General features: G+C 44.1%; 2 protein-coding genes across 2 annotated transcripts; both read left to right on the top strand.

Moving 5' to 3' along the window:
- Nucleotides 1-1,828: 1,828 nt before the first annotated feature.
- On the top strand, nucleotides 1,829-4,569 carry fhl5 (four and a half LIM domains 5; the record flags this gene model as incomplete). Its single annotated transcript, XM_080849672.1, has 5 exons — nucleotides 1,829-1,987; nucleotides 2,441-2,615; nucleotides 3,121-3,290; nucleotides 3,593-3,779; nucleotides 4,418-4,569. The coding sequence occupies 5 exons, from the start codon at nucleotides 1,829-1,831 to the stop codon at nucleotides 4,567-4,569; spliced, it is 843 nt and encodes a 280-aa protein (XP_080705798.1).
- A 1,521-nt stretch (nucleotides 4,570-6,090) lies between these two features.
- On the top strand, nucleotides 6,091-15,465 carry LOC308373941 (transforming growth factor-beta receptor-associated protein 1; the record flags this gene model as incomplete). The annotated part of the gene is made up of 11 exons (XM_080849616.1): nucleotides 6,091-6,766; nucleotides 8,801-8,995; nucleotides 10,092-10,246; nucleotides 11,613-11,695; nucleotides 11,973-12,317; nucleotides 12,495-12,552; nucleotides 12,653-12,796; nucleotides 13,221-13,361; nucleotides 13,513-13,669; nucleotides 14,402-14,823; nucleotides 15,310-15,465. 11 exons carry the CDS (start codon nucleotides 6,091-6,093, stop codon nucleotides 15,463-15,465), a joined length of 2,532 nt encoding a protein of 843 aa, XP_080705742.1.
- Nucleotides 15,466-15,906: the final 441 nt, after the last annotated feature.

Raw genomic sequence — 15,906 nt, forward strand, 5'->3', positions numbered from 1 at the left:
CTGCAAACAGACATTGCCGTTAAGTAGGTGTCTATGACACAAGTGGAAATGTCACATGGTTTCATAACAACCATAACAACAACATATGGCATAAACTAATGCCTATTGAAGCTGTTGTGTTTTCAAAGCACATTTAATTGAAAGCTGGCATTGACAAATAACATAAAGCAGGCAGCAGATAGTCACAGATATTCTGAATCTGTTCTACAACTGGTTAGCTGTTCTACAACCAAAAGCTGTTAAACATCAATACTTTGAATACTGGCTCTTCCCATTTGTATCCACTATTCATTCTGTATGTTTCATGAATATATATTTGTATGTTTCATGGAATCATGTATGCATCATGTACATACATGTGTGTGCTAATATGTTTTATCCTCTGATGTGTGTGTGTGGAAATCCATCTTCTTGCTCCTGATTCTCTCGATACCAAGATGACCTGAATTCAGTCAACCACAGTAAAAACAGATATCTTACCTAGATGTGGGAACAAGTCCATTGGATTCTGGTAGGAACATTATTCAAATGACATAATTTGCATAATAAAATAACTAAAACGACTTGCATGATTTTCATATTGTCATGAAATTATTAATCCTCCAGGGCAATACAATGCCATGAAGGCCTGCGGTTTTTGAGAACACTTTGTGTCCCAGGATCTTGGCATGGCCATCCAGAGGCTCTGCCAACTTAGACACAATCCTGCAGAACAATGACTACAGGAGCATAGTACAAACACCAACCACACAGTCTCCTCTGGTACTGGTGGGTTTGTGTTGCCTCTAACCAGGGCCCAACAGCTGACCTTTACTAGATCTGTTTGATTACGTGTTTGGACTAGAGGCCTTCCTGGGCTATTTTTTGCCTATTTTTTCCCTGAAGAGCCAACCCCCTCCATAATCCTTCTGCAAAATGATACATCTGCACACACAGTTTGTTTCACATATCATAAGTGGTTTGCATATTTGCCCTCATTTGAAATGTTCATCTGTAAAAAGCAACCTTCACTGTCTATTTACGACTAAAATGCCTGATAAATAATTGTTTGTTCAGGCTGAACACATACGGAGGCCCCTCTCGAGGAAAGCTGGCCCTGTTTGCCTCACCCTGCAGCCACAGAGAGCCTGTCAACTGATCTCATGCCAAGACAGTGTCAGTATTTATTAAGATACTTAGCAATCACTTGGGCCCATGGCCTTGTGTTCGTGGCTGAAGCACAGTTAGACTTTGCCACCAGCGACATATGTGTATGTGTGTGTGTGTGTTAGTGCAAGGACGAATTCCACCTCAATCAAAATTACACGGCATGACATGTTTGGTGGTAGATAACCCACATGCCCGCCTACCAGGCCCGATACTTATTGTTGTTTTTTCGTGTCGTAAAACGAGCGGGCATACAGTGTGCAGTGGGGGAACTCCCATAAAAGGTGCAGCAATGTGCTGTCGGCATGGTCTCTCTCCCCAGGGACCCTCAGCTAATAAGAGGGCTCGTATTTATAGGCTGTCTGTTCAATGCATCCCCCCTAATCCCTGGCCATCACTGCGCCTCTTCACTCTACGACCCCTCTAGCCAAAAGCCTCTGCGTATGTGTGTGTGTGCGCGCGTGAACATCACAGTGCAGTAAGTACCATGCATTTGTCACTATAAATGTTACATGACAGATATTAACATTGCTTTTATCTATGTTATACCTTGACCTGCAGGTAAGCACTGGGACTGTGCAGCCTTCAATTTTATTACAGTGTTCATTGGCTGTATATACCACTGCAGCAGATATTTGGATTGTCTTTCCAAAAGCTATTTCTCTCTGACCCTCAAGAAACGATGTCTGCTGAACGCTTTGACTGCCATTACTGCAAGGAGTCCTTGCTGGGGAAGAAATACATCCTGAAGGAGGACACCCAGTACTGCACTAAATGCTATGAGAATCTGTTTGCTAACAGCTGTGATGAATGCACCCTGCCTATTGGATGCAACAGCAAGGTAAGAGAGACATGGCAGTTAGCTACGTTTTTACAACTCTTTGGCAAAATACATGTACTCTCTCCCACACACACACACAAATACAAATACAAATACAAATACAAATACACCTACTCTCTCTCTTTCTTGCACACACACACACACACATACATGCACACAAGTACACATACTCTTTCTCTTTTGCACACACACAGTCACGCACAAAAATACATACTCTCTCTCTCTCTCTTGCACACACACACACACACACACACAAATACACACACTCTCTCTCGCACACGCATACACGCATACATCTTACATAAAACCCACAAACAAAACTCTCTTTACAACACAATCGCATTCTTTTTTCAAAGCATTCTTCTCATTCTGAATTAGTTTCATGCATTTTTGCTTCGGCCATAACTAGAGTGTACTGTACCTTGTTCTCCCTCTTTTCTCCCTCCATGGCAGGACCTGTCCTATAAGGAGCGCCACTGGCACGACCAGTGCTTCAAGTGTGCCAAATGCAGCCGCTCCCTGGTGGAAAAGGCCTTCGCCGCCAAAGATGAGCTCCTGCTCTGCACCGACTGCTACTCTCACGAGTACTCCTCCAAGTGTAACACCTGCAAGAAGACCATCATGCCAGGTACTGTCTGACTGGATTGGCCTGCAGTGCTAAATGTCATATTGGTACTTTGCAATGAGAGTTTAGTCTAGAGGACAACTTGTTGAAAATGAATGCACACAAGACAACTATCCCCCTGACCCAACCTGTGCATATGCCTGTTTAGCATTCTCCTCCTATGAGCCCGGCACTTTGACTGTTAGCCCTGCCTTCAGAATGTGTTTGGAGTAGTTGGGACATGTTGCTGTAATTGCACCTATCCACATTGCAAACTTCACCAAGGTATTGAGATGTAAATGCTTTTACTTCTGGCTACATGAGAATAACGTAAGGGCAACCAAGCAATTTTTTTTACGTTGATATACATTTGGCTACATGAGACACTAAGGCAGTCCAATACTAGCATATTGTTTGTATTTAGTGTGGTCCAGAGTGCTAGATGTGGGCATCAGCACTGAACACTAAAATTCTCCTCTTTGTGTGTGTGTGTGTGTGTGTCTGTGTGTGTGCCTGCGTCTGATCTCAGGCTCAAGGAAGATGGAGTACAAAGGGAATAGCTGGCATGAAACCTGTTTCCTGTGCCAGCGCTGCCAACAGCCAATAGGAACCAAGTCCTTCATCCCCAAAGACAATGGCTACTTCTGTGTCCAGTGCTATGAGAAGCAGTTTGCCTACCAGTGTTGTGCTTGTAAAAAAGTAAGTCATGATTCCAGTGAGTCAGTTTGATTAAAGATAATAAAAAGAATAGGCATTACATTTGTCGCAGAAAATGACTGTGATGACAAGCTTTGTTGCTCATGTAATTGTGATTCACTGGAACAAATCCAAAAGTTCAAATCCCAACGTGCATTGCATTCAAATAACAAAATGGCTTTGTGGAAGTTCCAATACCAAAAGAGTCTAAAGGTGTCAGTCAGGGTGCATTATTCTCTAATAACTGCACTACCTTCACATTACTACATCCTGTGACCTGAAGCTAAACCACATGTCCACCGCAGGCTATAACCACCGGTGGAGTGACTTACCAGGACAAGCCGTGGCACAGGGAGTGTTTCCAGTGCATCGGCTGCAAGAAGCAGCTGGCAGGGCAGCGCTTCACTTCCCGAGAGAACTACCCATACTGCCTGGACTGCTTCAGCAACCTCTACGCAAAGAAGTGTGTTGGCTGCACCAAACCCATTACAAGTAAGTTTGAGCGTTTGACAGTAGGTATAACCAACAGATTCTCCAGTGATCTGAGAGATCTAGCAGGTGTGTGCTTCTCAAACATGTCTAAGAGATCATTTGCTCCTGTTCCATTTAGTGATTTATAAACAGACATTGTGGAATGTAAGAAATAATAGCAACTTCATGTCACTGGGTGTGCTTTACTCGTCACAATGCAGACCAGCGGCCAACAGAACAACATTCAGTATCAAATTGTCTGAATGAGTCTGACTGCTAGATGTGTGTGCAAAACTGTCTTGCCAGTTTTATAATAGAGCTATGGTGCATTACATGTTTTGCAAGTGCAACATTATGGAGTATTAACACTAGCTGGCTTTGCATGTCTATGTCTTTTGGTTTGCGGCATGCCCCACATATGGACATGCTGGCATATCATAATGCGTGAACATTTGTGTATGTGCATATATTTATGTACCTGCATATGTGTATCTGTCTGCACACGCTATTTGTACCTAAAGATGTATGGGCTGTGTACTTGCATTTGTTTGGTTTGTATCTGTGTATCTTATGTATTGACTATGTGTTTGTGTGTGTGTGCGTGCCTATGTGTGTGTGTGGTGTGTGTGTGTGTGGTGTGGTTGTGTGTGTGTGTGAAGGCCTGGCTGGATCGAAGTACACCTCGTTTGAGGAGCGTCAGTGGCACAGCGAGTGCTTCACCTGCATGCAGTGCTCCGTGTCACTGGTGGGCCGAGGCTTCCTCACACAGAGGGACGACATCCTCTGCACCGATTGCGGACGGGAGAAGTGAGATGGCCAAAAATATGTACACATGTACACACACACACACAGACACACAAACAAACATAGATGCACACATACACACGCAAACACACACTCACACACAACTATATAAATATATACACACAAACAAACACGCACACACACAACTGGGAGCCTTGAGGTCAGGAAGAGAACCCAGAACATGTGGCCTGTTTAGGATATAATGCAGTGTATTCAGTGTATTATACCACTATGTTGTTGTAGCTCCTAAAATGCTAAAAAAGGTGAATCTGCCATAATTCACTTTCTCTGTGAGCACTTTAAAGAACTAAACACAGTTTGTATGAGTGTATCCACGTTGCAGTTGTGTGATATTCTATAAAATATAAAACATGCCCTTGTATCTTGTTCTTGTCTTTTTATGCAGAGTCTTACTAAATGTTTAATGGCTTAATGTTTTTTGCATTCAGATTTTCCAAACAAAATAAGCGTAACCACACAGAAGAGTGAATGCAATGGCAACATTACAGTGCACACATTACCAACAAATGGACTCTAATGGATCAGCATTAAGTAAGCATAGTGCCTTAAAGCATTCAAATGCATAATGCTTAGTTAAACTCTGATGGAAACTGCTCGGCCCTTCGGCGGGCCAAGATTTGACACAAAATCTTCATGGTATCACTGTCAAGCAACATCTTTCTGACATTTCAGATAGGGCATATGGTACTCAAAAGGTGTTTTATCATATTTTGAGGGCTTCTCTGTAGCATGACTTGAAAATATGCCTCCATCCTATGCCTTAAACTGAAAAGTAGGCCTTGCAATTTGGGTATGCAATTTTAGGCGGAAACTGCCAAAAAATGGAAAGACTCCATGCATTTGAGTTTGCCGCAGCACACACTCACACACAGACACTGGTTAATGAAAGCACGTGAGCATATGAGCCTCCTCTGTGTGGCATTGTGCAACTGTGAGCGCAAACCGAAGAAATGGCTACAAAGTGCTGACTCCTGCTTCCTCTCAGGATGTCTGCAGTCACATGGCAAGGTCAAAGTATACTTAGAGGAGTGAGGTTTTTTACACCAGCGCTGTGAGCAAGGCGAGGTAAGGACAACTTCACTTTAAAAGACCAACAACAAACATTGCAGAGTGTGATTTGAGCATTGCATTGATTGAGGGTGATAAACAATCTCTTTATTTTTACTCTTTTCTATCTACAAGCAGACAGAGTGAAGTATGCAAACGGTTTTAAAGTGCTGCTGAGGCGAGGGGGGCTAGAGGGTTAAGATGGCAAGTTGCCAAGAAGCTGAGAATTTAATGGTGATTAGTGGGTAGTTGGTAATTTGTTTATTATTTACAAATTGTGTAAAAATTGTCCAAAATCTTCCAAAAATATAGAAGCAGAACATTTACTTTCAGAGTACTTGTATAATTTTTCATTGCAGAGTATAAGTTTGGCGACTACTATACAATTGATATCATCTTTCTCCCTCGACTAAGCATTTGAAAGTGTTCCGCTGTCACTTCACACAATCAGTGAGCCGCCATGAGTCTCAGAGTCTTCAGCTCCGTGCTTCTGACAGAGAAGCCGACGACAGGGAAAGGGAAGGACAAAGCTGGCATTCAGTGTGTGGAGTGCTGCTGCAAGAGCCTCTATATAGGGGGGAAGGACAGTGTGGTCCATCAGTTAAACCTGCCCGCCATGGGGGCCGCCGCCACTCCAAACGTCCGGGAGGTCAACCGCAGACAGATGGGCAGGGGTGGCGCCGTCGTTCAGCTGAGGGCTATCCCTGTCCTGAACCACCTGCTCGTGCTCTGGGACGGTTCCGTCACCGCCCTGAACATGTTCTCCTTAGAACCCGTCGCGCCACTGAAGAAGCTCCAGAACGTGTCCTGCATGGAGGTGAGCGCCTCTGCTTCCCCCACCCAGCCAGTGTTTGTGGAGCTCCTCACGGCCTCCATGAAGAGGAGGTGCGTAAGCCTCCACAGGGTGTATGTGAATAAGTGGGAGTGCCTGAAGCAGCTGCCCCTGTTGCAGGAGCCCATGGCTTTGGCAGTGAGAGAACCCTGTGTGTGTGTGGCCACAGCTGACAGGTACATGTTGCACGATTATGAGAGTGGAAACACACTCGACCTGTTTCATCACAACCTGAGCAAGCCCAACCTGATCGTAAAACAGGCGGGGGAAAGGGAGTTCCTGCTGAATGGACCTGGATCACTGGGTGAGAGTTAATCCATTCATTAGGCAATCAATCAACCAATCAAATAATTAATACATTAATTCAATTAATTAAATAAGCCCTCTGTCTGGTTCTCCCTCCATCCATCCATTCATCTCTCTATCTATCCATCCATCCATCCATCCATCCATCCATCTATCTATCTATCTATCTATCTATCTATCTATCTATCTATCTATCTATCTATCTATCTATCTATCTATCTATCTATCTACAGTGCCACTTTAAAGTATGTGAACCCCTTGACCACTTAGGAGTTTTCTGTTGTTTTACCATGATTTTTCATTTTTTTTCATCACCAATTTTCCATAGAAGGAATGTCAGGTTTATGTTTATCATTTGCATGTACTTTTTTTAGAGGGAATTGTTTGAGTAGCCAAAAGACTACATGAAACATGGAATTAGTCCATTTCAAAAGTAAGTGAACCCCCAGCTGAATTTGTAAAGTCAAGCAGGTAACAGATTCAGTGAAACTTATTTGGGTGCTTAATTAGTCAATTAAGCAAACCGATCATCTGAGACATCCTTAGGGAAAGGTTTGGGCAACACAGATTAAAAGAGAGAGGAAACCAACCAAACTACTGTAGTGCCAAGGTGTACCCACACAGATCAACAATGCCGAAAGGAAACGAGATATCCGAGAACATCAGAAAGAAGGTTCTGACAGCCCATCAGTCTTGGGAAAGCTATAAGACCATCTCCAAAAGATTCCAGCTCCATCCATCCATCCAAGACAAATAATTTAGAAATGGAGGGCATTCAACATGACCGCATCTCTGCCTAGAAGTGGACGCCCATCAAGACCATCACCAAGAAGCACCAGAAGAAGAATAAATCAGGTAAAAGTCAACCCACACATCACCTCTAAAGAGTTTCAGACCTCTCTGGCAGCATCTGGGGTAAATGTACATGGGTCTACAATCAGACGAAAATTGAATAGACATGACATTCATGATCGGGTTGCTAGAAGGAAGCCTCTGCTCTCAAGAAAGAACAAAACTGCCCGTTTCAACTTTGCCCGAGAGCACTTGGATAAACCAAAGGCCTTCTGGAAGTCCCTTCTTTAAACAGATGAGTCCGAGATAGAATTATTTTGTCACAATCAAAACCAACAATTTTCGTCTGATTGTAGACCCATGTACATTTACCCCAGATGCTGCCAGAGAGGTCCGAAACTCTTTGGAGGTGATGTGTGGGTTGACTTTTACCTGATTTATTCTTCTTCTGGTGCTTCTTGGTGATGGTCTTGATGGGCGTCCACTTCTAGGCAGAGATGCGGTCATGTTGAATGCCCTCCATTTCTAAATTATTTGTCTTGGATGGATGGATGGAGCTGGAATCTTTTGGAGATGGTCTTATAGCTTTCCCAAGACTGATGGGCTGTCAGTACCTTCTTCCTGATGTTCTCGGATATCTCGTTTCCTCGTGTGGGTACACCTTGGCACTACAGTAGTTTGGTTGGTTTCCTCTCTCTTTTAATCTGTATGGCCCAAACCTTTCCCTAAGGATGTCTCAGATGATCGGTTTGCTCAATTGACTAATTATTCACCCAAATAAGTTTCACTGAATCTGTTACCTGCTTGACTTTATCAATTCAGCTGGGGGTTCACTTACTTTTGAAATGGACTAATTCCATGTTTCATGTAGTTTTTCAGCTTCTCAAACAATTTCCTCTAAACAAGTACATGCAAATGATAAACATAAACCTGACATTTCATCTATGGAAAATTGGTGATAAAAAAATGAAAAATCATGGTAAAACAACAGAAAACGCTTAAGTCCTCAAGGGGTTCACATACTTTCAAGTGGCACTGTATCTCTCTTACTCTCTGTCTTTCTGTCTTTCTGTCTGTCTGTCTGTCTGTCTGTCGGTCTATCTAATCTAATCTGCTCTGGGTCAATATCCTCTGCAACCTGACTGTATCACTTCAGTTTCACACGCCGTACCTCATGCAGAAACTGTTGGCACTGTGACTGCCAGAGACATCTGACCCCTGGCGTCTGTTCCCCCCTCAGGCATGTTTGTGATGTCAGATGGCATCTCCCAGCGTCCACCGGTGCCGTGGCCTGAGGGCGTCCTGGACGCAGCCGTGTGCTTCCCTTACACCCTGGCCCTGCAGAGTCAAGCAGTGCACGTCTACAGCATGCTGGACCAGAAGCTGAAGCAGGTCATCCCCATACTGAAGGCAGGAGCACTGACCTCGACCACAGGTGGCACTTTCCCACTAGCCTTTACTCCGACATGGTGAAATCATAACGTGGCAGTGTAGTCAGAAAAGCCTTGGGTTTGGGCTTTTAGACTACGGGTAGGGTGATCATGAACATGTGTGTGACACCCATGGAACATTTATTTATACTACAAATAGCTACGTATTTAACAGATTCTGCATGTACATGTAGTCAGTGTCAATCTACTCAACTGACTCAGGTCAACACCTGCCTACTGGTAGTATCTCAGATAGCCAATCGCAAGATACAATTCAGCGATGAAGAGTTCAGTGGTGTGGTTAGGAACAACACAGAATGTGATTGGTTTATGTAAGCCCCATATCCTGACTTTAACTGTAAATATTATTACACAATTTTTCACTTCTCTTCTGTGGTCCAATCAAACCCTAGCAATGCCTCAGACATGGACACTACACATGATCTACTGGTTGAGAGACACGTCACAGGTGTCTATACATTTTAAACATTTTCTGTTTGTTTTTGTTTTTTTTTGCTGTGGATGACAACAGAGAAACCTCCTTGTCATATGTTTAACAGATGATATAATAACTAATGTCTGTAAACTTGGATAGATATTGTGGCAGATAGTGAAGCAAAATGAACTGGACTGAATGTAATAAGTGTGAAAAATCGCAAAATACTACACATACCTATATTTACACTGAACAGATTGTGCATGCAGCCAATGTCAATATATGGAACAACATTCAGGAACTTAAAATTAACAATACTATGTCTTAGTTCTAACTGCGTTATAATGTGCCTACTGTCTGGAGTCTCGGCAGTGCACCTTGCTGAAGATGAGTCATAGCTAACACTGTAATTGGTATTCCTAACATGCTCATTTAAAAAACTTATTTTTTTTCTGTGTAATGTGATCCTATCGAGGATAATGATGGTGGTGATGATAATGATGATAATTATCTTAAGTGGGGCCATTTAAAAAAGACTACAAGAGTCAATCCAGCTGAGGATAACTCCTCAGACCTTTCAAAATACAGAAATACCAGGCTTTTTCTGCACCTCTCTCCACCCTAACACCCCACTCTATCCCTCCCATCCCCCCTTCTTCTCCCAGAGGGTGTGTTTGTCATTGCCGAGAGAGACATTTACTGCCTGCGTCCCAGTGCCCTTGGGGATCAGATAGAAGCCCTGGTGGCTGAAGAGCAGATGGACCAGGCTTTGGTTCTGCTGGAGGGAGTTAAAGATCTCCTGCCACAGGACACATGCAAGGTAGAATACCAGCAAGGGAAGCAGTGAACATATTGGGATCAGGGTTCACCAGGCCTGTTCTGAGGTCAGTGTTTGACTCCAGCTTTGATGTTCGTGTCTAAAGCTCGCTCAGCTGGTATAGTGAAGCGCTAACAACACCAAGGTCATGGCTTTGTTACCCAAGGAACACACATACTGATGAAAATGATAGTGATAAACCTTACTATACAACACAGTAAATCATTTTGGATAAAAGCGTCAGCTGAATGACTAGAGGTAAATGTGAATCTCTATCAGCTGAGGGACGCATCTGTTACACACCCACACAGCTGTTACACATCTGTCTCTTCTCATGTTATGAAATAATACGCAAGAATGTAAATCATATTAGTGGCATAAACCCCTTCAAAATGATTGAATCAGATGAAACACACCTACTGCGCTCAGATGGATGAGAGGGGTCTGGCACACACACACACACACACACACACACACACACACACACACACACACACACACACACACACACACACACACACACACACACACACTACAAGCATTACAACGGCTGAATTTTGATGGGATGTATGTCGCCGTGCTCTTAAGCACTTAATCGAGTCATTGTGTCTATGGGGATAAGCTACCCGCTAGCTTGAGCTGATTACACAGCGTATTCATGAGATACACGGAGACCAGATGTGACACGTGGTATAAAATCAGTTCAGGCGGAAGAGAAAAATATAGGTTGGCCCAGCCCGACCCAAGAGCTGTGGTTCATATCTGGAAGCAGCTGATATCAGTAATATCAGTGCCACTGTCTTACTACAGAGGTCATGGATGACTTGCATTCCACTGGGAGCACATTGCAGATTGCAGACAATTAATTGAACGCCTTTATTGCCATTGTATAGCTCTTCAAACAACACAATTTTGGAGCAGATCCAAGATCATGGGTTCTACACCAAGGAGAATACACAAACTAATGAAAATGTACATGTATTGTGCTGTCACTTGGCATAAAAGTGCCTGTCAAATGAATTAATGTGAGGTAGGAGGCATGCACTAACGTCACAGTTTCGACCATCTTCATAGTTAGCTTTTTAGCTAGACAGCCGGGAAATATCTTTCCCTACTGGCCAGAGCACCAGGGTGATTCTGGTCAGTGTTACTCTCATGTATACATTCATTCCTCATGTAAGTCGGACATGTGGTGTTAAATAATTCAGATAAAGAGCTATGCAGCTAATCTGGTCATGTATTATTATGGATGGACTAATCTTTAATCCCACTGTCATCTTGGCCTTAGGGTTGAAGGGCAAGTTGCATTGTGAGGGCTAACACTTGCTTTTTTTTTTTTTTTACATCATTTATTATTCATGATTCTTAGGACCTACGGAAGAACATTTCCTGCATGTTGGGATTAATGCACTTCAACCAAGAGCGCTTCAGAGAGGCCAAAGAACTCCTAATGTAAGGACTTGTGAATCAATGTTCTAATAATTTATACAACGCTGACATCTTGCCACTATGAATTGACAACATTAGCATTTATTACATTTAAAATTGTTCAGAATGATTTAATTGTAAATGTGTAGCTTCATACAAGCTGAAACACAAATTAGCCATATTATACTTCAGTGAAGCAATATTATACTTCAGCTTCCATTTTGTTTTTGTGAACTGTTGTGACTGCATCAGTTAAAATGTTCTGTGATTAAGCCTTTCCTGCTTTACACTGTTTTCCCAGAGAAAGTCACCTGGACCCGCGGGAAGTCATCCGACTGTACCCAGAGGTGAGCAGCGTCTGTGGCGACTTCGACACCCAGCTGCCATCCATCAGTAACAGCAGAGACCTGCAAGCCCTGAGCAGGGAGGACCAGGCCTCGTACCAGCGCTTCCTCCACTTCCTTGGCGAATTCCTACGAGCGGTCAGAGGGACGGCTCAGGCCGTGGCGTGCCGGTCGGACGTGGACTCTGCACTGTTGAAAGTGTATCTGCAGTCAGGGGAGACTGAGAGGCTCATTCAGCTGGTGTGTGCTCTCAATGACTGTCATCTTGACCTGTGTGCCTCAGAGCTGAAGCAGCACAAAAGGTTAGAATACCTGGTTTATTTACTTGCTTGCAAAAGTCCATTGGGTTTAAATGGTGATGATAATAGTGAAGAATATATTTATTCATTGTTTATTTATTTAATTATTTGGACAAAAGTGTCTGCTAAATACCTTAACCATAACCATCACCATATTTCCACATGTTTTTTTTTCTGCAGATTTTTTGCCCTTGGACTACTCTACCAGAGTCACGGTCAACATTTCAATGCGATCCAGGTAACGATTCAGCACAATGATTCATCTCCATGCCTAAAACTGATCCCGTCCCCTCCAGGACGGCAGACTGCCAGCTACAACAGTGGCTTTGTCTCCGCAGACGTGGGTGAGGATAGATGAAGGGCAGTACGATGACAGCTCTGCGACCAACGTGTACGATCACATCCTGAGCACACTCAGACAACTGAACAACAGAGACACCTTCTGGAAGTTTGCAGACTGGGCTTTGCAGAGAGACCAGGAGGTATTCTATTCTTTCTCTCTCGCCTCCACACAGTACGTACACACACACACACACACACACACACGTTTCTCCTGCTCTGCACAGCAGCATAGGGTAGAGGGCAGAGTTGCACAGCGAATGCAATGCTGAGGCGAGAGTTAAGAGTACAACACCAGAGACCTGCACAGTACTGTACACACGGATACACACACACACACAAGTACGCAGGTCAAAGACCTCCACAAGAGTCAAAACGGGTGTTAAAGACCTCCTTGAGAGTTAAGAGGACAACCCAGAGAGCTGCATTTCCCAGGCACACCTTGGCAGCACATTCTGAAACTGAACTGTGAATTTGTGTGTGTGATTGTCCAATGCTGTAACAGTGTCACTGTCATATAACTATGAATGATAATTGTGATTTTGTATGTCTCATCTCCACATGAAGGCTGGAGTACAGATCTTCATACAGGACACTGAGGGCTCCATCCCTCCCTTTCACTCTGACGAGGTCATCTGTTTTTTGCAAAAGTATCCCGTGTCTTTGCTGACATATCTGGAATATTTAGTCGGAGAATTAAAAAGCAAGGTCGGTGCTAAACCCCTGGCATTCATGTTTAATGCCATAATACCTTAATACGACAAGGCTTGGATGAGATTTAGCGTGGTATTCGGACGAAGGGGGGCAGACCCCTGGCGTCCCTGACATGATGGTCTCTGATGAAGTGGTCTCTTCGCAGGAGGAGAGGCATCACACCCTCCTGGCCCTGGCATATGTCGCCCAGATTCTCCAGCGGGGCACCGAAGAGGCTGTCCAATCTGCTGGCAACAGCGTCAGACGGAAGCTGCAGCAGCTTCTGTGGCAGTCGACTCACTGTGACGCTGGCGCTCTGCACGGTCAGTGGATCTCATGATGATAAACACACACAGATGAATCATTAACACACACACACACACACACAGGTCAGGTCGTCTGAGGTGAAAGCGCTTTTACATTTTTTTTTTATTATATATTTGTACAGTGTAGTCTTGATAAGGCTGAAAATTCAGTAAGTAACAGAAGAAACAGAGTGTAGCAGTGGGTTTGGTTGTCAGTGAGGAGGGAGCACGTCTGGGCATGCATGACAGACTCTGTGTATGTGTGTGTTTGTGCGAAAGACAGAGACTGTGTGTGTATGTATATTTGTGTGTGTCTGTATGTGTGTGTGTGTGTGTGTGTGTGTGCGTGTGTGTATGTGTGTGTGTGTATGTGTGTGTGTGTGTGTGTGTATGAGTGTGTGTGTATCTCAGGACATCCTGTTTCATATTATGATGATCATCTCCAAACCGGTTAATGGCAGATGGTGTTCAATCTGTCAATGAAAATCCCCCTGCAGTGAAATCTGTGATTACACCTTCAAAGCAGCCTTCACTAACCAAAAATGCTCTTTTATCCAAAAAAAATAAATAAATTGAAGGAGAAACAGTTAAACCATGAAACAGAATCAATGTACTATTGTTCTGATATTCTACTGTTAAGGTGTGTCTTATTCTTTTATGAAGGTTCCCTGTAAATGCTGAATGTAATTTTGTCATGATGTTGTTGACATAACACAACCTTCACACATACACACTGCATCTGTATTGCAGATAAAATGTCATGCACAAACTTACACACGGAGAAAGCGATCCTGCTTGGGAAGGCTGGGGAGCATAAGAAGGCCCTTCAGATCTTAGTCCACAACGAGAAAGACAGGCAGGCAGCAGTGGATTACTGCTGGAGGACCTCTGCTGGTCGAGAGCGAGACTTCAGGCAGAGGCTCTTCCTCTCACTGCTCCAAATCTACCTAGACTCCACACCAGCAGTGGGAGCTGCTGCAGACCTGCTGAACAACCATGCTGCCGCGTTCGATGCGATGGTCGTGCTGCAGGTGCTGCCAGGCAGCTGGTCTGCGCAGCTGGTGATGCGCTTCTTGCGGGAAGCGTTAAGGGACGCCTTCCACCAGAGGAGGATGAAGGAGATGGAGAGGGCCTTGGCCAGCGCAGAGCAGCACAGGCTCAGATACACACGGGTGAGCCGCACCAAAACAAACGTGCTTAACAAAGAGTCCAAATGTTCCAACTACAATAAAACTGGAACAGAAACTCAAAAAAAGAAAAGGCTCTTGCTAGAATACCGATGCAGTGGATGTTCTAATGAGAACTTTTAGTTCGGGTGAACTTTATCAAAGAACATTCACCACATTTGCATTTTCACTGTAACTTTCAGATGTCAGGTCAATGCCCTTTTTTTTGTCAATAACTGGTTCTTTATGTGTAGAAACGTCTGCGTAGAATCGTTAATCATAGAACCTTCAGTTATGAACTTTTTACATACCTGACATGTGGAACTTTTGTCCTCGGTTTCGCAGCTCAGGCATTGAAATCGCAGTCCAGGTACTGTATGTGGATCTGCTGTTTTTAACTTCTCTTGACCTGTCATCAGAGCACACAAGGACACATCTAACAAGCTCAAAGGCACTGATGACTGTGCTCTCTGTCTCCCCCTCTCTCCTCAGACTAAGACCTCAAACACCATGATCAAACTGGAGAGCAGCACCATGTGTCATGTCTGCCAGCGACTCCTCACACAGCCCGAGTTTGTCTTCACGCCAACGGGCGAACTCGCCCACCTCCACTGCACAACAGGAGGCAAAAGTGCCCAGACATTATAGTTCCCATCTAGCAAAGCCAGAGTCCCAACCAAACACTATGAAATACAAATCTTAACCCGAAAAGGCCTACATCTCCTTTAGAAGGGGAGGGGGTTGGGAATATCTTGCCTATGACCCCCTCTTGTCTTCCATCTTTCGGTAAATTACTGCATAATTAAAGCAACTTTATGGGACTGGGAATCATGCATCACAAGGCGCTGCACTGCTGAACTGTGTGTAGGGAACAGTGCATGTCCCCAGGGGTTTATGACGTCCGCCTTTTAACCGTGCGCTCGTAAGTCCTTATTGTGGCCGCATGCTGACGTCATCACAGGAGGGCACCCGTTGCCACTACGTACATCTCTTTCGGTTCGTTTGAAGCCAATTACAGCTTAGCTCTGATACTTTCGGTCCCAAGCAGCACAAAAGTGAGAAGGTTGCAGGGGACCAAACGCACCGCCC

This window comes from Sprattus sprattus (assembly GCF_963457725.1).
Source record: "Sprattus sprattus genome assembly, chromosome: 13".
NCBI lineage: Eukaryota > Metazoa > Chordata > Actinopteri > Clupeiformes > Clupeidae > Sprattus > Sprattus sprattus.